This window comes from Actinia tenebrosa, unplaced genomic scaffold (genome assembly GCF_029948245.1).
Source record: "Actinia tenebrosa isolate PJP-AT-01 unplaced genomic scaffold, QUT_ActTen_1.0 PGA_scaffold3__52_contigs__length_22856419, whole genome shotgun sequence".
Classification (NCBI taxonomy): domain Eukaryota; kingdom Metazoa; phylum Cnidaria; class Anthozoa; order Actiniaria; family Actiniidae; genus Actinia; species Actinia tenebrosa.
In genome coordinates, this window is record NW_028292580.1 from 9560419 (window position 1) to 9587188 (window position 26770).

The 26770-nt window shown below is 36.1% G+C and overlaps 1 protein-coding gene across 2 annotated transcripts; it reads right to left on the reverse strand.

Annotated features, from left to right (window-relative positions):
* Positions 1-1298: 1298 nt before the first annotated feature.
* On the reverse strand, positions 1299-26695 carry LOC116305178 (F-box DNA helicase 1). Of its 2 annotated transcripts, none has more exons than XM_089036054.1 (22): positions 26427-26695; positions 23588-23718; positions 21084-21329; positions 20126-20307; positions 19360-19437; positions 17805-17893; positions 17100-17178; positions 16530-16619; positions 16070-16289; positions 13408-13486; positions 11917-11943; positions 11052-11188; positions 10391-10490; positions 8505-8626; positions 7930-7996; positions 6900-7000; positions 6157-6238; positions 4974-5078; positions 4270-4382; positions 3728-3769; positions 3241-3327; positions 1299-2943 (listed from the first exon to the last, which is right to left on the reverse strand). In XM_089036054.1, exons 1-22 carry the CDS (start codon positions 26437-26439, stop codon positions 2836-2838), a joined length of 2298 nt encoding a protein of 765 aa, XP_088892180.1. In that variant the 5' UTR covers positions 26440-26695; the 3' UTR covers positions 1299-2835. The 2 variants fall into 2 exon arrangements, with proteins under 2 accessions (XP_088892180.1, XP_088892179.1); XM_089036053.1 differs by having other exon boundaries at positions 11917-12003.
* Positions 26696-26770: the final 75 nt, after the last annotated feature.

A 26770-nucleotide genomic window follows, 5' to 3' on the forward strand; every position in this document is an offset into this window, starting at 1 on the left:
TTATCTTGAGTTGATTTTCTTTCTCTTGAGTTGATTTCTTTTCCCTTTTTCTTGGTTTCTGCTTCTTTTCGGCGTTTTTAGATCCCGACTCGTCGCCATATGTAGTGACTCGACGCCATATCTAGATCAACTATTTATTATTCACAACTTAGCTAATTATCATACATGATTAGTTGCTATGGATACTACAGACTTTGACTTTAGCCTTCTAGAGAAGCGTCTCTGGCGTTACCCGACTGCAATACACTTGGGGCTTTGAGGAAAAGCTTCAATGTCACAGGCTTGGACAGGAATATTTGCAGAGCAACGAAAATACCTTTATCCATGAGATGCAACATGAACATACATTTTAAAAGTTTTTTTTAATTCACTTGTTATATTTGTTACACCTATGCAATAATTAAGCAATGGTCAATGCTTTGCGTGCTTATTGATGTGGGTCGAACGCCGACCGCAATAAAAGGATAAGAAATAGCCATAAGTAGTATGCTATGCATAAAATCAAGGCCCCGTGCACACGTATCCGGAAATTTTTGTATCCGTATCCAGAGTGGAAATTTTCGAATACGCTCCGAATACGGATACGTGTGGACGGTCGCATCCACAAATTTTCGAATACGATGATGTAAACACGATTTTGCGCATGCTTAATAAGAAAAACAATCTGTCAAAGGGACTAGGCACTAGCGTGCATCAGGGCGGATCATGAAATTTCCGGATACTTGTGGACAGTGAAAACGATTCGAAACGCTGTGTGGACGCGAACATTTTCGTATCCGCAGAAAAAGATTTGCGGATGCAAAAATTTGTGGATACGTGTGGACGGGGCCTTAATTGCTGTTACTTTTTAAAAAATATGGCATTCAAGCATGTTTAGTCGAAGACTATTTAGTTCAAAACTTTAAAAGATTATCACAATGGTTAATTTAGGTGAGCTTTCAGTAGCGGTATTTCTGAACAGACAAAACGGACAGATTTTTCGCAAAATCGAGTTTTTGTGAAAACAGTGCATTTGCTTAATCGCTTACATCTTACAAATTATTAACCTGAAATGCAATCAGAATATACCATATTATAACTAAATGATTGTTTTAGATGTTAGTAAAGTTTTATGGCAATTGCTTAAAGGGCGCAAAAGGTATGAGCCCAAAATCGACATAAGCGATCCGGCCATTTGGAAATACCGAGCCACCTTAACTTCAACAGCCACGCCCTAGCGTTTTAGCCTTTATTTAAAGGTTTACTGCGAGTCCTCAAGCCCTCCCCAATAAAAATCGTACCACCCCGTACTACCTATATAAGATATACATAGTTTTTATTAGCTTTTCATTGGTATTGGAATAACCTAAGCTTATTGTTTATGTCCATTTACTTTACTTAACAACCTCTTTACGAAAGAAGCGCATACGCCGCGTCTCGGTAAGTATTCCCCGATAATCACTTCGCCTTCGGCGAATAATTGTTAAATATAGCGATGACTTTATGACGTATGCGCTTCTTTAGGATAAATACATAGGTGATTCTTTCAAAAAAATAAAAAAAAAGAAGATAAAAGGCATTTTTTCCGGTAACAGCAACGAAGCGGCTGGCCGCCATTTTGCATTTTCGCTCGAGGTGATTATCATGTGATAGTGTGAGTTTCTTGACCAATCAGCGCGCGAGATTTCCTATAATCACCTGCGTATTTTTACTAAATCTCTTTTTAAAGCTTCCCAGCTTATGAACACGAACAATATAAAAATCTGTAAATTTGGATAATGATATTAATCTCTCCTAGTGTTTAATTCCAATTAGTGACGTCATACTTAAATATAACCTTTGCACGAGAGACATTTGTCCATCAAACTTGACCATTATGAAATTTAGACAAACAAAACAGTATATGTTTTATAGAAAAATATATAAAAAGCTCAGAAAACGTGGTGTTCAGCTGTCGAACATACATTTTCTCTTTTTGACGACTTTTGCAATGTCAATGGTTTACATACGTAGATATAGCAACATCTTTTTGGTTTATATTTTGCGCTTGCAAATAGTTTTCTAGTTTATGTAAATCATTACAAATTACTTAAGCCCTGATGATGCACTGGTAGTGCGAAAGCTCTGTAAAAATAAAAAGACGTGGTAGAAACCAATTCAATATAGTAATTATGGTGCCCACATACAAAAACATTCTAGACACACTCGATTGAAGAATCGTTGTCGGGTTCAGAAACATAGAACATAAAAGCTGAGACCGAAATTGCACATGGGAAATGACATAATTATATTATAATTTATTCATTTGCGCCATCCATGCAGTCGGTTTAGAATGCCAAACGCGTATTAAAAACAGTGGATGATGCCACGGGTCGCCGGTCACAGCATGCATCCAATTAACGTACTTCCCATGTGCCATTTCGTTCTAAGCTTCTATGTTCTATGTTTCTGAACCCGACAACGATTCTTCAATTGAGTGTATAACATTTAATGTATCAGTATTTCAATGCGAAACTGGCTGGTTTAACCAAAAGAGGTGTGTTTGGTAGCGCTAAGCCCCTGCACTGAAGATATTTTTAAAATACTTGTGTGTGTTGCGCTATAAAACAACCATGAAAAGTAGCCGCCCTGATAACGCACCGTCTGCGAACTGAAAGTATTGAAGCGCAAAGGAAAAAAGTGCATACGCAAATATTTACTCTAGTGTCCTGGTGTCGCAAACGTAGCTTTCTAGCTTTGCCGAGAATGTGTAGAGAGGACAGAGAAGTCTATTGTGTGATATCCCCAAGGGAAGTCTAACACTACTTCTTTTCAGTCTTCCTTCTTTTACTTTTCTTCTTGTTCTTCTTGTTTTCTTCAGTCAACAGGCGGATTAAGAAAGCAGTAAAGATGAGGCACTTTCTCAAGTGCACACAAACAACATACAAATCCCTGGCCCTTTTCTTCCCTGTTGTTCTTGTTATACTGAAACAACGAGATGATAATATAAATAATCATAAATTACTGTGTTCAACTTTAACCTTTACTCGCGTAAACACGTGATACAGTGTGCTTTAGACAAGGGTACGAAGAAGTATTAGCCCCTCTGAGATGAAGTTATTCAGGGTTGGATGAAGTGAAGGAACCAACCGACTTAGCTCACCATGGGGCGCGACTGGGATTCGAGGAGATGGGAATGTTGTGCTCTATGCTTGATTTCTCTAAGTTAGACTGAACTGACATTTTATGTGGTTATTATAATGGTGAATGTCTATTACTTACGATCGTGTGTTTAGGTTGTTCAACCAGCAAAGAAGGCACATGATCCAATATTACTGGGTTGTAGCAGAACTTGCAGCTAATTGAACCCTTTTGCAAAATTAAAGGGAAGTTTGAATCAATAATCGTATGGTATCTATAGGAAAGTCGTTGTTGTTCAAAGTTTTGAATTCTCTTCCACACGTGTAGCACACCTTTCATAGACCATTAATATACTGGGAAAGGTGACGAAAGGTAACACGTTGGTAGCAGTCAGTTGACGAGATCAGTGTTCTCTTTTATGTCAAGGAATTTTATCAGTAAGTAACCGACATAGAACACTCAGTTTAAACCTCCTTTGCTTGGGCGAAATGTCTTCCCTCATTTTCTTCACCTGAGTATAATTTCTTTGTTTAACGGTTGTATATAACAAGACACGTGGTCTAAAATTAGGAGAACATAACACCTAAGATAAAGAGGTCTATTTTCAAGGACTGTGGACATAACATACCCCATCATAGGACCCTCCTGTAACGGGCTGCAGAAGATGTTCCTGCACACAAGATTGGAGAAGTGCGTAAGACGATGAGAAAAGTAAATACACACAACCGACAAATAATATTCTAATCTCATGCAAATATTGGCAAAATTTGGGTGTAAATTTGTTCCCAAATACCATATTTAATTCCCACTCCCCGTTATCAATGTTGTTGTCTATCAGTTTAAGGTAATTCAATTGTTTTGCACTGCGCATTGAGTTTCTTTCGGAAACTAAATAGAAAACATGTTCAAAAACAATTTTCACTTTTTTCTCTTTTTTGAGTAGAGAAATTACGATTTATATCCGACTAGCCCCAGTCTCCACTCCGAAAGTGTCAGTTTTCGGCTATTTTGAGTTGCTTCTTAATGGGATTGGGCTTCCTGTGGTGAGCAGATCTCGAGGTATTTGTTCGCCGATTGTATTCCGACAATAATTTTGTATGGAGCAACACGATAAATACAAATAAACAAAACAAAAAACAAGAAATAGTTAGATAGTATTACAATACAAACCTTGTTCAATTGTAAGGCACGCACGATAGTTTGGTTGAGTATTAGTCTGTTCTGAGCCCGTGTCACAGCTACATAAAGAAGGTTGTTTTCATCCCTGATATCTGCTTCTGTGACTAAAAAAGCATTTCCTTGTAAGAATACCTTTGTCAAGTACCTTATAGCAGACATCATCCAATAATTCCTTACGAACCACCAGAACAGCAGATACTATCCAACATGGCTGCGAACGAATCATTCTCGTCTGTTACCACAGGGATCTTGGTGTCAGTCGAAGTCTATCCCTGGATTCGAGGGTTTTTCTACAGGTACTACGCCTTTCCTCCCATCGCAAAGCCAAAAACGCTAAAGTCTAATCCATCCTTCAGTTAGCCGTGCCTTGACTAAGATCAGCCTAAGCGTTGTTTCAGGCTCGATCTGCCGGTTAGCCGTGCCCTAACTTAGATCAGCCCAGAGGCTGTTTCAGGCTTCAATCTGTTTGTTAGGCTAGCCCTGACTTAGATCAGCCCAGAGGTTGTTTTAGGGTTCAATCTGTTGGTTAGCCGTGCCCTGACTTAGATCAGCCCACATGTGGTTTCAGGGTTCAATCTATTTGTTAGCCGTGCCCTGACTTAGATACGCCCAGAGGTCGATGAGGGTATTACTAAAATTTGAAATATTTGAAGGTGCCTTATGCCTGATAGGTCCTGATAAGATAAGAATCTTACCTGTAGTGCTGATCATGCTGGGATTAGTAAGAGCAAAATCATCATGTACTCGCACACTACTGAACTGCAGCCCCTTTGCCTTGTGTGCAGTAGAAACTATATAATCTAAGCAAAGAAGGAAGAAAGAAAGCGAAAATTCAGATGCATTCTATCAACTCTTATTCAAGCAGTTTGAGTATTTTCACTCGGACCGTGAAATAGCTAGTAGACTCAGTAAGAGTTACATACCGTGAATGGAGGCTATTGGTTATCCCAAGAGAATAAAATAACAAAATATTCGGCGGCTATGTTGGATGATATAACAAAAGAGACTAATGACGAATCTTTTGTTAAATTCATCAAATATGGCGGAAATGAAAACCATCAATAAGCCATTTAAAGAACTAATTTCTATTAATTTTCGTGTGCGTACATTTAGCGGGATGTTTATCGCGAGGCCAAAATTTCGCGATTTGTTTCGATTCGCAATAATGAAGGTAGGCGAAAACAAGTACGAATAAGGCAATCTGTTTATTTTGTCTTATAGACTCCTTACATATGACATCAAACCAGCTCAATTTGAGGACAAAATAAAAAATAAAAAAACAAAACAAAATAATTTTAATGTCATTGTAATGTCCTTCAAATTGAGCTGCATTCCAACGTGCTAAAAGGGATCAATCATTGGTTTATATTTCAATCAGAGTAAATCATAGAAACTCATACTCAGGTCACCTCTAGTTTCAGTTAAGAGCAAGTTGATGACACGAGTGAAAAACGTCTGCGCATGCTCTGAATCCTTATGCAAATTAGTCAAATCATATGTAAATTTGACTTTCTAACATGCCTGATCAATTGGACTTCACAAAATGCCAAAACTTAGTGTCCATGCTTGAAACTTAAGGGAAATTCTTTCATATTGTGTTTGTTAATACAGTATCTTGGTCTAACAAAAGTATACTGGCGAAATTTTTTGTATACTTGGAGAAAACAAATATTTACTTTCTCACTCAAACTCTTCTAAATTCCTTAAAAACGTGCTGAAGTGCACGTATGCGCAAACGTTTTTTCCTGGTGTCCAGGTTGATACGATACAACGCGATGTGTCCTGTTCATAAGCAATGTTCGGTGTATCAAAATAAACCGCTTTGTTAGAAGGTTCGAGTAAAGCATAAACTTTGATGATTTGTGTATGAATACGTACCTGCCTGGCTCGCATCTTCAATCACATTGTTGTTGATCGATTTAATGTATATAGGGACATTGCTGCCAAAATGCTCTACAATCTAAATGCAAAAGTAATTTATATATAGTTTACGAAATAATGCATGCAAGACATAGTCTCCTGGTTAATGGTTTAAGAGATCTCTCTATCTCTCTCATTGGATAGGGTATAAAAACAACTCCTTCGGTCACCAGTGACACTCTGACGGCAAGCAATAAACCAAGCAAGCTTTGCAGTTCACCCACCCCCCCCCCCCACCCCACCCGTAAGTTCTGTGTTTGGTGTCTATACTATACGTCACTATCCTTGCCGATCCAACTGTAATCATGAGTGGGAGCAGACCTTGTTGATAGGACGGGAATAAAGAAACCAAGGTGGGAAGCAACCGCTGGTCAGGGACGGGAAGTACAGGGCCCGGTTGCATAAAGCTCTCTTAAAAGATAAGAGCATCCGTAAGTATTGTTCGAAAACAATAGGCCATTGTACTCAGACAATACTTACGAGTGTTTTAAAGCTTTTTTATATTAAAAGAGCTTTATGCAACTGGGCCCAGAGCCTGGTTGTACGAATGGTAAATAGCGCTATCTGATAGATAAATTCTTATCCAGTGGATAAAGCGATGCTGTTATCAAATAATTATCCACTGGATAAGATTTATCCTTATTCACCCTTCTTACAACCAGGCCCAGGCTGTTAAATACTTAATTTTAAATTAATATTACCTTAATTTTACCGCCGAGTTCTTTATCGTTTGCATCACTCGCAAATTTCAACAGCTCCTTAAATGTTCTAAATCTTTTAATGAACGGGTCTTTAATCAAGTCTGTAAATAGAAGTAGGTTCTCTTACAATAGACCCTTTTTAGCTCGGGCATAATGTCATTCCCAATAGTATCTGAGTATGACGAGGCACATGAATATGGATACAACTCAAATGGAGAATATTATTTTCAAGAGAGCGACACGTGGTCTGAAATGGGAAAATACAATAGACAATAGAGTGATTTAGCACCAAGACGCGAATGTTAAAAGATTTCTTTCGTGCGCGCGCCGTCCTCAAGAGGTTGACGTGCTCAACAGGACGCCATTTAATTTGCAGCATTTTTACGTCCTGTCCAGGACGCCAACTACGTTAACTACTACACAAAAAAAAGCGAACGCGCCGTCGTCTTTTGACGTTTGCATCTTGATGCTAAATTTCTCTATTATCATAAGAGCCTGATATTGTATTTATTCTCGCGTTTTTTATATAAAGTCGCAAACGAACGAGTCCGCGAGCGAGTGGACAAACGAGCAGCGGCGTTTCTCTATCTAATGGACGAGTTGCACTAACAGGTCACGTGACCCAACCCCTTTCAAAACAAGCAGCTATGTTGAGATAAACATCAGGAACGAAAATAACTTCTCGACAATAGTAGGTAGGTGGAGTTTCAGTTCATAATAAGCGAAACACGAGAAATTTTATGTTTTAATTAAACATAAAATTGAATTATTTATAAGGATTTGTATGGGAAATTGGTCGGGCTGGCGAGAGCTTCCCATCCAACACTCTTTCAAAACTAACACTGTTAAAATATTAGATTATATATTTTATGTGGTTTCTCCTAATTTCAACATTATTAGCTATTACTTGGCCCTCTTACCAATATCGAGGTGCTCTTTCAGTTTCTGGACAGCTTGTCTTAAGTGGGGTAGGGTCACGTGAGCTGTAAGTCGTCTATTTTTTTCACAAAAATTAAACTAAAACTCTTACCGTGCCCATAACCACTGTGGAGATGATAAATATCCAGAACTCGGTTCAAGTTGTACCTTTCTAGGCCCTAACATAAAAGGATGAGAGTTGGTGGTGAAGTAGTACAAAGCAGGAGAAGATCAACCAATAGGTAATTTGCATCAAAGCTGACAAAGCACTCTGGTAATTCGAGTACTGAGAAAATGGAACATGGAAATCTTTAGGAATTATCACAACTATCGATCTGCACTTGTACAAGCAAAAAGTATTAAATATGCATCTTCATAGTCGTGGTTTGTACAATGGTTATTGTAAATTTGCTACGAGTGGTAAAAATAAACACACCCAATTACGAGTATGACGTCACATTCAAAATTATAAACCTTCTATAACTATGATAAAAGACGCAACACTCGAATGAAAAAATCAATAAAGTAGAATCATTAAATTATTGTCTTAGGGTAAGGTGCACGTAAAATTAGTTTGCCAAATCGGCAAGTGCACCCAGATATACCAATAGTTGTTGCTAAACCACTTGTTTTTCCAAAGGTGTCATAATAAAAGATGACAAAACAACAACAACAATGACGACCTACCCCAGCAAAGGCAACCTTGAGGTTGTTTCCATGGTGACATAACCTCGATGCCTCAGAAAATACTCCAAAATTCGTTCTGCAAATAATAGCCAATTGACCGACAGTATCTCCCATTATTCCACCTGGAGAACGAAAAAGAAGACAAAGAATACGTGAAGTAAAACATTACTAAATAAGAAAATTTAATACAATTTAGGGTTGGTGTCTACAATTATCAGCGCGCACACTTACTGCGCATCTATGTCGAGAGATTCCCGCGGGTTTCTTTAGCAAAACACCTAAAGGTACAGAAAACGTCGGCTTTGGGAGGCTCTTGCGTTAAATTTAAGGCCAAAAACAACAGCAATAACTATTTTTTATGTGGTCAAAGATGGTTCAATAAGTAATCTTTAATCTAAAATTCAAGTGTTTTGGGCAACAATCCTATGTTTTTACTTTCTAGAAAAAAACAGTTTTGATCGAATCGGATCGGTGAATCATAGAATAACTTTTGTTTCAATATTTCCATATAGATAAGCCTAGTTTATCTTAAAGTCAATGTTAAAGTTTAATATCACCCGTGCTATCGAAATCACAAACTCATAAAGGGATTGAAACGTTTAACACGATAACTATGCTACAGAATAGTCAGACATTAAAATCAGGAGTTTTGACACTATATTTGGAATGTTAAGGACGTTCATGGGCAAAAGAACCCATAGTCAGATTTTTAAAAAAATTTGAGCGATGAAAGAACATCATACTAGAAGTCAAATAAGCAAATAAAATATGGGGGTCCCGACTTCGTTTAGCCGTCAGAATACGTGGAAGCTCACCCTTTTTATAGTTAAAACGCGCGAACAACGTAAACATGGAAAGCTGCGAAAAAAAAGTCATATTTTATTGCAAAATAAATAAATTAGTGGTCCCATTATTTTTCATAGAAGACTTGAAAATAACCAAATAACTAGGTAGCATTTGAAATTTGTGTTAAAAAAATAGAATTATAGAATGTCAATGTGCTATAAGTGTGGACTTGAAGCCTTTGCGTTACGTGAAATTCTATTCCGATTATACACAAAATATGGAAATGTGGTTTTATCCCATCGTCAGACTTATGTGTGCTCTAAAGTTAGGTATTATCGAGTACTTTCAAGAAACGAAATAAAAAGGGGTGCTTATCAAAACATTGGAATGACGTCATCACGATGAGCGCGCGCACAATTGCGTAAGAAGGAAGCGCGCGAACGATGCCCATGAACCTCCTTAAGCTTGATTCAAGATGGACGCTTGTATCACATCTCAAACTTTTTGCTGAGTTTACTAGCTTTTATAAGAAATTTACGGAATCTCTAAATGGAACATTTGGAATGTCTGTCTTCAAGTTTAGTTTTGAGAATTTTTAAAGCAAGAAAAAAATATTTACAGAGAAGAAATTCACCAACAAAGAAAATAGACGACTTGCACTAACAGGCCACGTGACCCCATCCCCTTAAAACGAATAAATGAGTCAAAATGAGCTCCAGAAATGAAGAGAGCGCCTCAAATTTAGTAAAAGGGCAAAGGTTCAGCTCGAAATGTTGACTATAGAAGAAATTAAATTAAATATAGAATCAAATATTTTACAGGGATTCGTATGGGTAAAGTGTTGGCTGGTAAGCTTTTGCCATCTAGTGCATTTTCCCATACAAATCCTTATAAAACATTCAATTTTATATCTAAAACCATTTCTCCGGTTTTGCTTATTATGAGCTAAAACTCCGCCTCCCTACTAATGCCGAGATGCTCTTTTCATTTGTTTTTTTTTTATTTTGATAAAACTGCTCGTTTTAAGGAGTTAGGGTCACGTGACCAGTTAGTGCAAGTCGTCTATTGCATTTAAATTAGTCATGAAATAGTAATCTCACCTGGTTTACCATTACCAATTAGTGTCTTGCCATGATAGTCCTTCTGTACCTCAAGCAGAGAATTGGCAACATAGGCTATCTCAGGACCAAACCTGAAAGACTAACAAACAACACTTAACCCATTGTAGTCTCTCAGGTTGGAGGAGTAAAGGCCATTTTAAACTTTAATATGCCAAACACTATATCGTTAAACATTGCCAAACATTACAGATTAGCACACTGTCCCCCAATAATTTCTCTCGTGGGGTTCTGTTCATTGGAAATTTTACTCAGGACATTGTCAGTAAAGACAACTCATCCACAAGGAAGACAGACTTTGAAGGCGCCAAACCCTAAAATGAAGTTATTTACACTTCCGTTAGACGTCGCCATGGCAGATTTTGCAAATCTTTCAGTCCCTATTAGTGCCGTATCGACGACGAAACTTCGCGTTACTTTCTCTTATTTTTTAAATACGGTTTGTCCATGTATTGTTCGGTTTATTATATAAACAAATATCAAACATTCATGTTCAACAAATTTCTTGCGCAGTAAAACTGATGGGCTGATAATAACAGAAGTAACATTATAGTGTTTTTACGTGTGTTCAGATACTATATTTCTTGGTTTCTATAATGAATACTGGGTTTATATGTTGAATATACAGGTGGGGAATCTATACCCGAGTCAAGTAAAAGGTATGACTACTCTTGACAGACTCCATGGCGTTTTCAGCTCCGCGAAAGGAGTAGATCTGCTGATGAGGATCGCCTACTAATATCTTGGAGCACCTTTGGGATAGTAGAATATTGGCCACGGCTGAAAGTTAAGCAATCATCAAAGTTTATTATGATGATCAGCAGTAAGCTATATTATACATACATACATACATACATACATACATACATGCATGCATGCATGCATACATACATGCATGCATACATGCATACATACATGCATACATACATACATACACACATACATGCATACACGCATACATACATGCATACATACATGCATACATACATGCATACATACATGCATACATACATGCATACATGCATACATACATACATACATACATACATGCATACATACATGCATACATACACGCATACATGCATACATACATGCATACATACATGCATACATACGTACGTTATTGAGACTCCCTTGACAGGGCTTTTCAGCCAACTTATAACTTATAACATAACTTATTATAATTCAAAGGAAGAAAGAAAGAAAAAACGAACAAAAAACGAAAGGAAAGAAGAAAATAAAAAAAAATAAAGAAAAAAATAAAGGAGGAATAAAGAAAGGAAGGATGGAAAGTAAGGTTGGGTCGATGAATGAATGAAAGAAATGAATGAATGAATGGATGAATGAATGGATAGATGGATGAATGAATGGATAGATGGATGAATGAATGGATAGATGGATGGATGAATGAATGGATGGATGAATAAATGAATGGATGAATGAATTTCTTGATGGATTGAGGTACAGACAGAGTGACGAATAGATAGATACAAGGATGTTTACTTTACCTGGAGTAAGATCCTGGGCCTCATCCACTAAAATGCAATCATAATCACCTAGATTAGGTGCACTCAACTGAAAAAGCTTCAGATATCCTAGACCACATGTCAAAAAACCCATACATTGGTTATTAGATGACGCAATAACAACTGAACTTGCTGATCACCGGTTCATACCAGCTGTTCTATCGTGTCCAGCTGATCGGTTTTTTAAATCAGGGTAAATAAAGATATTATTATTATTATTATTATTATTATTATTATTATTATTATAGCTTCACTTCTGCTATTAAGGTATTAGGATACGAAAATTGACAAATTGCTCAAAAAAAATTTTTTCTTTTTAATTTCGTAATTTTAAATTTTTATCTTTCATATGTTCGTGAAACTTCTTGCAATTCTTGATTGGAAAAGCCAAATTTTGAGAAAAATCGAAATCGTGACTTTATCAAGACCGGAAATGTACCGTCGCTTAATATGTGCGCATCGGCCATGCTCCTTTGTCATTGTAAAAAGATCCTACATTGCGATCGTCCAGAACACCATATAATTTGACAAGTGATGACAAAATGGAAGGCTCAAGGTGTTTTGGCCAACACCATCGTGGCTCCCTGCAGCTTCCGGCTCCAAACAAAGAAATGCATTTTTTTCGAATCTTTTTTCCGCTAAAACCTCAACTTCAAAAAGCTAAAAGTCCCTTGGATTTCATTCGATTTTTCTAAAATTTGGAGAGTTTATAAAGTAACTCATGATCCAAAAAAGGGTGTCTCCGAATTTTGAAATTTAATTTCTTTCCAAAGTTATGACGCTTTTTACTCTAAACAACACTCCAAAAGCGATCGCTGAACTTTGATCAAAAATAGCAAGAGAAAGAAAGCAGATATCAAAAATCTGGGACACCTTTTTTGAGCTTATTATCTCCTGAGTATGTATCGCAAACATAGCTTAAAATGTACGTGTCCGTTAACGTTTTCACTGAGGCATGGTCAAATTTCGCTTCAAGGACAATAATGTGAACAACAATAAAAACAATAATCGTATTTTGAAGATTTCTTCATAAACTATATTTACTCAGCTTTCAGAAAATGTATACTTTGTTTGTGTTATACTATAAAGCCAGCGCGTTATTTAAATTTGCGCGCATAGTGGTCGTAAACGTATCCTAATACCTTAACTGCTTACTTATCAATCAAGATACTACACTCGTTTTGGCTGGCTTGTAAAATATTTGCGATATAATGCGCGCGCTGATTGGCTGGCTTGTATCAGAGGACAGAGACACGCTCAAAATAGTAGCACCGTAAATATAAAGATGCTGTTTGGAAACATTCATCATATAGTCTCCTTCACAGTCCTCATTAGTTTCGGTCCCAGATCCTCACGGGCCCTCTCCACTAAAGCGAGGATCTGGGACCGAAACTAATGAAGGCTGCGGATGATACTATTCATTACTCATATCTCTAAAGTATTCTTGGAGTATGTCTACTGAGTAGTTCTCACCATCATGTGTCATGTATATGTCTTTGTCGTTAACGTCTTTCATTTTATTCCAAATTGTTTTAGCATCTTTTAACAGTTTCTGTGGGCGAAAATAAAAATAAAAATAATGATAATAATCATAGTAATAACAATAGAGTGCAAACAATTAATCCGTGAAACACTAATTACTAAATAGTACAAAATAGTGCTAATCAAACAATAGAAAACAATGGAATTTGCATGAAATTGTGCTATTTAGTATTACTAAAGTTTCACGGTTATATCGTTTGTACTCTAATAATAATGATGATGATGATGGTAATGATGATGATAATGGTGATACTGATGATGATAGTAATATTATAATTTCTAACAAAACACTTAACAAATAAACGTCTTGATGCTCTTTACAATACAATAAACACTATAGCAAAACGGCTTTGCACCAGGTTTTGCACCGTCTTTTGCAGTTATCTCCATCGGCCAATCAAAACGACGGGAAAATAATTTGAATGATATTTGCAAATAATTGCGTTGAAACACTTAAATTTTATAAGCCACGACCTTTCTTTATCAGTAGGTTACTATCTTGTGCGAACGCGAAAGCCTCAAAGATACTAAAAGAAAACATGAATGAAATTGGAATTCGAATTCCAAACTAAGCAGCAGCGAAGTTTTAGAGAAAATGTTATCAAGATTATACGATGAGCTTTATTATTGTTTTCTGATTGTTTGTCGAAGCTGTAGACTCGATATTAGAAGTGGAAATGGCAATTATAGTGCAACTACGATGAAAATAAACAAATAAACAAAACTATACTAAACTAAAATGTAATGTCTCCAATTTTCACTTTTTAAACATATCTTAAAGTACTTTAGCATTTTTGGTTAGAGATATTTAAGTTTTAAGCTTATGCTAATTAGGAGATAAGTGACGTCAAATTCTCAACTCCGTTTCCTTCATAGATTTCAGTATATTTCTGAGAGTATTCGATGAATGTCTTTCAAACTTTGCAGTTCTCTTGTATTCAAAATATGAAACATCAAAATGCATCAACTGTGGTTTTTATGACGACACACTAGTTCCCTTTAACGATTGCTTTGTTAATTTTTAACTGAACTAAATCATGGATTTTAAAAGTCCATGTTATGATCCATGACTAAATTTGTGCCTACGACCATAACAGATATTTAAACCTAGCCTCACTCGATACCATCTCTTGTTAAGGTTGAATTTCAAAAACCTGAATTTTTTAAAAGAGGTGGCCTGGAACCGAGGCTGTTGCTTTGGCAACTTATCTCTATAGTTGATTTTCAAGAACAGCTAGAGTACCATAATACTACTAAATGTGGTTGATTTTGATTGAAATTGGGCTCAGACATAGCTTATCCTAATCTTAGGCCGCTTTAAAACCTTTTTACTTACTTAAAATTATTGAGAATTTGACGACATCAGGAAAAATGGCCGCCATTTTTAAACTCAGATACCTTTTGAAGAAAAAAAGATATTCTTGGCTTTCACGTCACCTCATCGAAAAACTAAAATCCAAAATATTAACTCCACGAAACTCTTTGTCGAATATTTTGTCCATTATAAGAAAAGCATTACCAAGATCATTTTGTATTATCGACGTTTGGCTTTAGCTTTATTACGATTCAAATCCGCCGCGCATTTTTAAAGAAATAGGAAATTCGATAGAAATAATACGTTTTAAACTTAGTTGATGATTTTGATGATTATTGTTATCAAAATATTAAAGTGGTTGCAATATAAGCACGATTTTTAACCTTCGTGGTTTTGGCCGCCATGTTTGTTCTCCTAAACTCTGAATGGGACACAAAGACTGCGAACCCATCAACTAAATGATGAGTATAATCAATCTCTCGTATCTTCGTATCTAAAACTTCTTTTAACTAGAACTTCGGCCGAGATACTACTCAGCTACTCAGCTCGATTAGTCTAGCTATTCTGAGCTATTACCAATACCTGTTTCAATATTATATTAGAAATAAACTTAAAAAATTATGGTAATAAAGCTCAATCAATCATATAGTTTACGTTGCTCTTTCGGTCTATGGAAGATTAGTCGTATATAAGCCTTAAGAAAATTTTCGATTACTTAGGTCAAAGGCAAGAAAAAACGATAAGTGACATTTAACTTCACTCTCACAGGTCTTTAATTCCAGGCAAAACAAACAAGGAAGTCATAAATCTGATCGTAGTGGCGTCATACTTCAAAATAACCATTGTTATCACTACTGTTGAAATGTTTATTAATAAAACAGTTGTACGATGGGAAAGCAACTGAATATAACGTCACTTCTATGCCTTTGGATCCGTGTAAACACACTATTAAGCCAATGAGAGAGCAAACATTTATTTTATGTCTTTTATAATTTAAAATTGATTAAGACAGAATGACACCTAATATTCAAGGGTTGCAAGCATTCCAAGGAGAGTCAAAACAAAAACGTTGGCCAAATCCACAAGATATTGTTTTTTTAGCAGTTCTTTGATTGACGGTCTTCAAAATGCGTTGGCGAACGAAACATTGAACTTCGCAGATCGCACATGAACGATAATGGTTAATAATAAAGCCGACGACCTGCAATGCAACATCATGAAATACAAAACAAACATGAAAAAATAAAATAAAATAAGAGACAATGAAATAAAGCTTACAGATTTATAGGCGTCACTGTTGAAATATTTTTCAATTTTTTTATCGTCACTGGTGAACCTACTCCTGGTGATATCTTCTTTAGTTACATATTGACGAGAAGATGCCAAGAAGTTGTTGACCGTCTGAACGACTCTCTCGGCGTGAATGAAGGTAGTATTGTCTGCCAGTACTCTTTGGGCATCTGTACTCCTTAATGTAGTACCAAGTTTCCTTGTGTATCTGAGAAAAAAAACATGCGTCATGCTACAGACAATGAAAAATAGTTTGTGCTATACCCCTTGCCACGATATTGCGAAATTGCGAAGAGCAATCAACAAGCATTTCAAAGCCCAACTTGGCTGCGCATCTCTATCATTTCGCTTAGTAGATTGAAAGTGTAGCTAAACTGAACTCGATGGACCCATGCTCAGTGTTGTTCTATCCCTTAAGGCGTCATTCCTATCAGTGGTAGGTATTTACCGGCATCCATAAGCTCTAAACGCCAGAGAATGACTCGTCCTTGATTTTACATTTGGTGGAAATATCCTTTCAGCTTGTTGCTGAATAGATCTGACAAGAGTAAACGAAATACAATCAACAAAGGAGTACCACTCAGAGAAACCCCGGACCCTGACACATGGGTTAAGTTCTCTCTGATCCCCCCTTGACCCATGGATCATGTCTTACACCTACACCCCTCTCTGATCCCCCCTTGACCCATGGATCATGTCTTACACCTACACCCCTCTCTGATCCCCCTTGACCTATGGATCATGTCTTACACCTACACCCCTATCTGACCCCCCTTGACCCATGGATCATGTCTTACACCTACACCCCTCTCTGATCCCCCTTGACCCATGGATCATGTCTTACACCTACACCCCTCTCTGATCCCCCTTGACCCATGGATCATGTCTTACACCTACATCCCTCTCTGATCTCCCCTTGACCCTTGGATCATGTCTTACACCTACGACCCTACAGTATCTGATCATGTCTTATATGTACGCCCCTATTCTTCTTCTTTGAAACATAAATATTTCTTACTTGTTGAATGACACATTTAAGAATTTCATATTTGGATTTGCTCTAGTAAATTCCACTAAAGTTGTTGTTTTACCGGTTCCTAAAATAGAAAACCAAAAAGTGAATCTTGATGTATTGAAAACTTAAACAGCAAGTATAATAATGATAATAATAATAATAATGATGATGATGATGATGATGATGATGATGATAGGGAATTTTGGTACAGCGCATTTAAACAACGTCTCAATGCGCTTTACATTAATGACCAGTGGAAGACTCTACGGGCTGCATATTAAGGCACTAGTAGCAGCTGTGCAGCTTACAATCATGAGTGATTTGTTAGTACATTAGTGTTATGCCTCCAAATTGGGATAGGCTGTTGAACCGGGAGACAATCCAGTAGTCTTACACGAATAATTCAACAGGTTCTTTTATGTCCCCCATTTTCTGCTGCGGGTTAGGAAGGGTTTGGAGACAGGGCCTACGGTTTAAAGTCCTTATCTGAGAAGACTTGAAGGTCTAACCATATTTGCAGATATTATTACACAGGCAACACCTTCTCCTCAGTTATTTTAAGACCCTGAATATTTGTCCGGTCGAGGCTTGCCGATCCAGCAAGAGAAAAAGAAAAGGAGACTCTGTCAGCAGGGAACTTTCTGTCTATTCTCCGTCGGATTTATCATATGGCAATCTTATAACACTTTTAAGTAATAAACATCTCACCAGCAAAAGCCACTATCTTGATCACTTCCTCAGGCATTATATTGTGTTTGATGATGGCTAACTGCTCATGAGTTAGTTCATAGGAGGTGCTGTATAATGATAGATGAGATAAATGTAAGCAAATGTATAGCAGATGATGTGCTTGCGAATCAGTTTTGAACGGTTTTTTTTTGCTGATGTCAGCCCAAGGAAAATCATTTATCCTTTTCCTTTGCGTGGCTCACGGCAGTGGTTTCAGTTTGTGACATTCAAGTTTGTTTGTTTACTTGTTTACTCTTTCTCAGCTTTTTCGTGTATATAAATAATTATTTATTACACCTCTATAGGCTGCTTTCACTCGTGAAATTATCCGGCTGTAATACACAACTAGCAGTGTAGAGACGTGTAAATAATTGTCAAAAAAAAAACCCTCTATCATTGCAAGATCACCACCGTTCTTGCTTGGATACACAAGCACTGTTATCTTTCAAGATGGCACAGCAAAACGTGAAAGGGCCTACTCTTTATAGAGTGTTTTCATGTGACCTCACAGCGGCCATTATATGGGGTACCACTAAACAATACATTTTCTATCCTCCGGGAATCGTACTCTATTTTTATGCAAATACTGTGCAGAAAGTTTCTATTGTTTATGGCTGCCTTCTCACGTGAGTGAAAACACTCTATACTGTAAAAGTAGTGAAAAAGAATAGCAAAAATCTCCATGTAGTTTGTACTGAAAGTTTATATACCTCTTTTTTGAAATGTAATAAAATATTCTTTGTGTGGCGGGGGGTGGGGGGGGAGGGTTTTGTTGACTGTTCTTGGTCTTAGGCAGCTGCACTGAAAGTCGCACATGCAGTTTTGTCTGGTTGCAGCTTGCAGAAATATTTTGCCACGTACATAGAATTGTTTAACAATAGATAGGCCATATATGTATTACTGCTCAATATATTTCAAATCCTACTTAATTGATTAATTAATTAATAAAAACACCAATAATATTTTAATTTGTTATAGACAAAATTCTACATTTTCATATAAAATGTAATCAGACCTTTTATAGCATGGGACTGTGTATCTGTGGGATGGGTTATTCATCTTAAAGGGCTGGGTTGGTTGATTTACCATGTAGGGGACTTAGTGTTCTTTTGTAAATTACCTACCTTAGGCAAATCTTCAAATAAATAAATTGAATGAATTATGTAAAATAATTAATAATTAATAAAAAATAAATAAATACATACATAAATATATAATTAAATAAATACACACATATAAATAATTACATAAATACATAAATAAATAAATACATATATAAATACATATATAATAACATAAATAAATAAATAAATAAACAAATAAACGAATAAGTAAATACAGACACAAATACATAAATAAATAGATACACACATAATTACATAAATAAATAAATAAACACATAAATACAGACACAAATACATAAATAAATAAATACATAATTACATAAATTAATTAATTGATAAATAAATAAACAAATAAATATGAAAATGAAATTTTAAAAAAAAGTTAAAGAGAAATGCAGGGAAACACTTACCCAGCGTAACCTGATACTTGACTAATGGTGGAAGAACTCTCAAATAAATGGCAAGCATATATTATCCTGTAATGAAGCCTGTTGATGATGAAAATAATAGTGATGGTGATGATGCTGATAGTAATAATCATGTTTTGAAAATTAAAAACAAGAACAAGAAAAAACTGCCTATTTTTTTGTCCTCCAGAACAATTCCTTTAGAAAATCAATGCAAGGTGTATTTTTTATTTAAACGAATAAATGCTACAGAAAAAAAAATCGAAAAAACATTTTAAAAACCCAAAACATAGTGCTAGGGTTTGATAAATGAACAATTTACCATAATCAGCTGGAAGATTTACAAAAATCTCTTTTCTGATAAATAAGAGGTCATTAATTTTGAAAGCATTGGTGAGAAACGCTTCTACAATGACACCATTTTTGTTGTTGCAACGTCATACTGTAGTCTTAATTCACTAATCAGCATGAACCTTCTCAATCTTAAAAGGTTCAAGCTGATTGGTTAATTTATGGAAAGAAATGTCCTGCATAAATAAGCAGACGTCTGTGGGGAGGGAAACTTTGTGTGACCGTGACTAGATACTAAGAACATCTGCGTTGGAGGCTATACCTTCAAAGTATGAGCTCTAACTTTTGGTCCATTGAAACTTCTGGTCAGATATTCACGGACAGCAAGCTAGCTCAAAATAGGTTATAGCCAGAGCCTCTCATTTCTTGGTGCTAACCAATAATAACGTGGGCTCTAGGCACGAGATTTATCTCTTACCCTGAGTTAATTCTTGCCTCAGACTTCATCACCCACAACATTGTCGCAAGTAGATACAACAGCTCAATGATTTCAATAACCAGGCAGTTGGACGTTTTGGACATCATTGTCCAGATGATCTCAGTAATATCTTGAACAGTTGTAGACACGATAGTAAGCAGCAGAATGACTGACCAAGGGTTCTAAACATTAAAAATAAACACCATCCAGTTAATCTAATTTATTCAGTAGAACACTGTGAAATATTTTTGAAAGTTTGAGTATTGAAGTAGAATGCAATGGCCTGAGGGAAGTTATTAGAGAGAGAAAAAAAATTAGAATAATATAAATGAAACACTATTTGTTCTATGTTTGCTAGTAAAAATGTTAAAGAGTTTGAAATATGTCAAGCAATTATGAGGAAAAAGGGATACTACCACACCAATAGACCCCTTGCAGCACTTTGGAATTCAATTTCCAGGCACCGTGTAGGTGTAAGGCAGGTAGGGCCAAAAATGATTTTCAGTTATTTATAGTGACCTAACACTTTGTCAAGTGCTTACAGCATGTTGAAGGAATAGAAAACGTGCGCGCATGCTGTGTGCAGTCATAAAGCACGCGGGGGTTGGCAGAACAAGAGAGAAGTGTTAGGAGAAGCACAACGCGTAGCGGAGTGCTTCTGGACACTTCTCGAGTGTTCTGCCAATCCCCAGACCGAAAAGGATCATTGGGATAATTAATTCACAGCTACTAGCTGCTGCATTTGTTATTTAACATGTCTTGAGCTCGCTTTTTTCGATCCCATTTAATTTGCTAAAACCATGCCTTGAGCATACGTCAAAGATTTAAACTGGCAAGAAGTTTGGATGACGATAGTTCTGGGTAATTTACCCATTATCCTATTTGGTCTAGGCCCGTAGGGATGATCCGATCAACGACAACATTTAGTCAAAGGACTGTACATATTGTTATACCTTACCTCTCTAACTGACTGTGATGTTGAGTTATAAAAACATGAAATCAAGGGATATTTACTGTGGCTGTTCAAAGCATCTAAGAGCAAAGGATTATTACTTCTAAAACTTTTAACAAAGTTGCAGAGTTTTGGGGTAAAGTCTGTAGGGTTCTTCATAAGGCCTTCTTCATCCATAATTTCTTGGACTTTTTGACGTGTTTTTTGACAGCCCATAATCAATCTGTGATACATTTTTTTCCAATATAAGAACTGTAAAAAAAGGAAATCTGGTTTCAATATAATCCATATAATTACTGTAAGGCCAAAAATGTTATGAGTAACCTAAAGTTTTGGCATGACTTTAATGACTAATATGTAAGTTTACCCCACTGCTGAACTGAAAATAATATTCTAAGGGCCTGAATGATTCTTGAAGGTGTGTGAGTGTGTTGGGGGGGAGGGGGGGCAACTCAAAACTATGCTCCCCAGTCCCTACATTGGGGGTGTGTGCTTATGACAGCCAAAATGAGGACCTCCATTTAAAACTATGCTCCTCTGAGTCCATGAGGAACATGATAGCAAACAGGACACTGCAGGTAGCCATAAAATAAAGCAACAAACATGCAGTTGTCTTTGAATTTCAAGTATTTTAAGTTGGCAAACTTAAAGTGCAGCTACATATGTACAGTGTGATCACACTTCTGTGTTATGGACTATAACATTATTTTATCCACATCATTTGAACTCAAGTCGTTTAACGGTTAGGATTCCTAAAATAAACACACATATACAAAGTGACTAAAGGAAAGAAAAAATTACACTTAAAAACGTAGTAGTAAACTTAGTAAACGTAAAATCCAAAATAAAGGATCTGAACAGAGAACTTATAAAAAGTGTGTGTCGGTTGCAGTTAAAGACTAAATAAAATTATTCAGAGATTGATCTCTAAAAGACAGTATAATACACTAGGGAACTGAAGAAAACAATAAACTAAGTACTTAGAAGGGAAAAAAAAAATTATGCAGGTTCGTAGTAACATTTTGTCTTGCTCTTACATGCATTTGCCTGGATTGAAAGACCTTTGTTAGGGAAGTACAAAACCTTTCTTTTTCAAATATCTTTTTTCCTTCAAAAGATATTGCAGTTTAAAGTATGCCCACCATTTTTCTTGATGACTTCATATTCTCAATACTTGAGCAGCCTAAGATTATGATATTAAGCTATATCTCAACCCAATTTCAATCAAAATTAACCAAATTTACTAGGCTAGTATTATAGTACTCTAGCTGTTCTTCAACCTGTGACGATATACCTAATTACCTCTCATCTGCTTGGAATTTGTTTATATTTTTCATTATTTCTAAACTATGATTTGATGTGAGGTAAATGCTAAATAAAATAAAATAAAATAAAATAAAATAAAATAAAATAAAATAAAATAAAATAAAATAAAATAAAATAAAATAAAATAAGGCCAAACAAAATAATAAGTGTGTTTCCTGTTGCGTGAATGACCCTAACTTTCTTGCCGATTTTTGCTGACCCTAATATATTCCTCCCCCCAAATGCACCACAGGGTTCCCAGTAAGCTAATTTCCACTGTGGTTGTATCAGTAAAAAGAAAAAACAAGAAAAAGAAAAAAAGAAAAAAAAGAAAAAAAAAGAAAAAAAGAAAAGAAGAAATCTGATCTGCTGACCCCAATTATTTTTCTCATGCAACAGGAAACACACTTATTATTTTGTATGGCCTAAGTTAAACAATTTTCTGCTCAAGTTAAAAAATGAAGCAATCGCTGAATAGCTAAATACATTGTTAGGGGCCTGGACACCAGTGTGTTGCCATAGCATCCACAGTTTATTTGCTGTCATGTTTCATATTATGAATACAAATGTACTGCAAAGTTTGGATGATGTTATAGGCTGAAATCTATGTTGAAAGAAACTGTGAGTTGAAAATATGAGGTCATCAACCTCCTGATTAGCATAAACTTAAAACTTAAATATCTCTATCGAACCAAAAATGCTAACAAGAAATGCGAAAAGCCCGTTTTTCTTTTGCAAAGTACTTTAATATGTGTTTAATTACTAAAGATTGGAGACTTTAAAATTTCAGCAATGTGGCACTTTTAGACTATATAACGTACTGCACGCCCCTGACCAAAGGTTGCTAGCTGATTTCCTAATTTTTCACCCTTTCTTTCCTTTTACTTTTGAGACCCTCTAAAGAGTTTAGCCAGTTTTGATTGCAGGCATTATCTACAGTGGCAGATTCAGGGGGGGAAAGGGTGGTTCAATAATTTGATTATTTTCTCCTATAATTGAGTTTGCCACAAGTTTAAAGTGAATTTTATATAAATGATTAGAAAAAAAATTCAAAAGCAAAACGCAAGTTTACAGTGAGGGTAAATATGTATGTTTGGTTCCCTTATAAAATAATTCCTTTGCCCCCCTTATTCTCATATACATACAGGAGTATCACAAGGCCAAAGAAAATAGAATTCTATATAATTGTACAATACTGTATATACCTCTGGTTTGTTAATAACATCATTCCAGCTCTTGCAAACAGCTGCGCAATTCCTCATCAAATCTTGAAAAGGCACTTGACAAAAAATGTTTTCAAGTATTTCCACTGGAAGTTGACCACAAATCTGACCTCCTAAAAGCAAAAGGCAATAATGGTTGTTTTAGTGTTACAAGGCTATTAATAATGGGTGGTCATGCACTAATCATTTTGAAAGTAACAGAAATTGGAAAAATGGTCGAGACAACTGAAGATATATCATAAAAAATAAAATAAAATAATAAAGAGTAAAAAAAAATTACTGTTGCCATGGTGATGAGGTTTCTAGCTGGTGGAGATGGGGAAGACAAGACAATTATTTCAATATCTTGAAAAGTCAGAGAATTTAAATACCAAAAAAGCATTGATAATTATAATTGATGGGAAGTATTTCAAAACTGGTGTGATTAGGGAAAACGTGACATAAGAAGCTTATTGGTCAGTAAAATTTATATGCAAATTGACTGAGAGCTGATAGGCCTTCATCCAATTACTGGTTGAAACAGAGTAACTTGGGCCAACGGCTACACTGGCTGGTGTGTACTTTTACGCTAGATAAAAGTGATATTAAATAGTTGTTAAAATTGAGTTTTATAATTCTGGGTCCAGTTGTAGGAAGGGTGAATAGTGTTACTCAACAGATAAATCTTATCCTGTGGATAAATTTATTAAATAACAGCATTGACTTATCCATTGGAAAAGGATTATATTTCATAGCACTATACAATCTTCATATAACCAGCCCCTGATAGATAATCATGTTCATTTGCATAAACTTCAACTTCTATTTTCTTGGGCAAATTCACTTTTATCTTGAAAATTTTAGTCAAACACAAAACAACTAGCCTAGACCTTTGTTAAGCAACAATTACAATATGCATGTCCATGGTGTATACGATGTGTCCAGGGCAGTAGACAAGAGGGGCTATAGATCCCTCCCCTCGCCGCCTCTAAGGACACTGCTTTCTGTAGTGTCATTAGCAAAATTTATTCAAGGCCCACCTTAAATATATTTTTGACTGGATCTGATTTAATAGAAAGAACACTAGATATGAATCATAATCATAATCTCACTTCTCATTGGCCAAGAGCCTACAATCAATCCATGATATTATGTGAACTCCACATGATAAATCTGTAGGTGTTCCTGACTTGTCATGACTTGTCATAGTTTATTGAGGGTCACAATAGAGAATGAAATACTGTATGTTTGGCCTATTTTTTCGAAAGAAGAATGAACTCTCTATTACTACAGTATTGAATTAGTTTTTAATTATTGAATTCAGTTTTCACATGATAACATAATTTGGACCTTGGCCTTTCTATCCTCCTCAGCCTATGGCTTTAGCAGATCACATGGCCTTGGTTTTGATAATTTATGGTATCATGCTCATTCGTATCCAATACTGTAATCGTATATTGCTGCTATTAAATCATGATACACAAGTGTTATATTAAAATGTATCTGTGATAGCAAAACCATGCAACCAGGAGAATAGTCTTATGCTAAAAGGTAATATTTATGAATATGAAATCATCACTTTCAAACATGATATTACATTTAAATCCACTTTATTTGAGGAAGGTAAGGCAGAGTGCCTGGAGTATTATGCTGTCATGGCAGAAGAGGGATATACAAACATTTCACTTAGGGACGGACCATTAGATTTTTGAAGGGGGGGGGGGGTTGGCAATTTATATTGTGCAGCAAGCTTTTTTTATGCCTCATGGCTTAGCAGGAATTTTTTTTGACATAATTAGGATATTTTTCTGGCACTTTTCTTATGCACAATTTTTTTTCACCCTTAAAAGCTGTGTTCGATTTTCCCCCAACCCCTTCCCCCCTTAAAAATCTGTCCCTTACATGTAGGGGTTTCAGTGTTTATATAGATATGTATTAAGAAATAGTCAGTCGATCCTTATCTATGAGTCAATACCAAAGGTGCCCATCCCCCTCCCCCCCCCAGGCAACCCCCGAGGCATTTGGCTTTTTGGAAAAAAATTGGTCAAATTCCCCACCATGTGGGCCAACCAAATGTTCAAATGCCCAACTGTTCAGGCTCCACTAAGTGGTCAAATGCCCACCCCTCCAGTCTGATGAATCTAAAATTTTATCTAAAAAGTACTAAACTGAGCCCATACAATCGAAGTTTTTCTATTCATGGTTATCATATTAACTAAAAAATCTTAAATTTTCGCAATATCATAGGTAGAATTCTTGAATTTCCTCTCAACAAAACAGTAATTTTAAACAACTTAGGCATTTTCGTTTCTTAAAATTCAAACCACAAACATAAGCACAAACCAGGTGAGAAATTTTGCAATCACAGGCTCAAATTGCCACGAGGAAAGTCCGAGAATAAATTATGCAAATTAGATAAGGGCCTCTACATTAAGTCAGTAGTGAAATGTCCACCTTTCTGGCAAATATTCAGCGTAAATTCCCCACTATGAGGAGCTTGACCATGGTCAAAAGCCGGGGGGTATGGCCGGGGAAGGAGGAGGGGGGGTGGGCACCTTTGGGATTGACTCATGCTTTTAAAATATACACGATTAAAAAGCCATAAATAAGCCATCACATCAAGCTCATAAATAAAAAAATTAATTATCCAAACTTGGTTCAAGTATTTTTGATGTTGTGACTTTGACTGTGGTCTAGGGGGTGGGGGGTGGTGTTAGATTTGTTGCTTCTGAACGTTGACTGTACGTTTGAAGTGTCCTTCCCAAAGCTACCAATTTTTCAACTGAATTTATTATTATACTATAATTTAGAAGCGAAACAGAAGTGATAATATCAAACTCACCGCGGAAGCTCATCTTGAAGAGAAGAAGACTTTATGATACCAAAGTATGAAGAGATGAGGAAACGTAAAAACGCGCTTCACAAGCACGACATGATGCAAGTCCAATAAAATAACAAGTCAACGATTCGAAAATCAACCAGAGCGACTAAAATATCGTTAGTCTTCCTCAATTACTGACTGTTTTCTTTCATTAGCCTTCGATATTACTGAAAGGGATAAAGATCTCATGAAAACTATTTCTGCAAAGCTGTTAGATTTTAAGGACGGCGCGCGTTACGTTGAAAACTGACACAGACGTGACCGGAAAGACTGGGTACTACCGGCAAATCAACACAAGCAGAACG

Bases quoted from the DNA above. Each gene is read 5' to 3' on its own strand.
- LOC116305178 (XM_089036053.1), bottom strand. The intron at 16,620-17,099 runs GTAAGAAATATT...TACTCTTGTCAG, and splicing joins TTAAATGTGTCATTCAACAA to ATCTATTCAGCAACAAGCTG. The intron at 10,491-11,051 runs GTATAGATTCCC...GTTGTTTGTTAG, and splicing joins ATACCTTTTACTTGACTCGG to TCTTTCAGGTTTGGTCCTGA.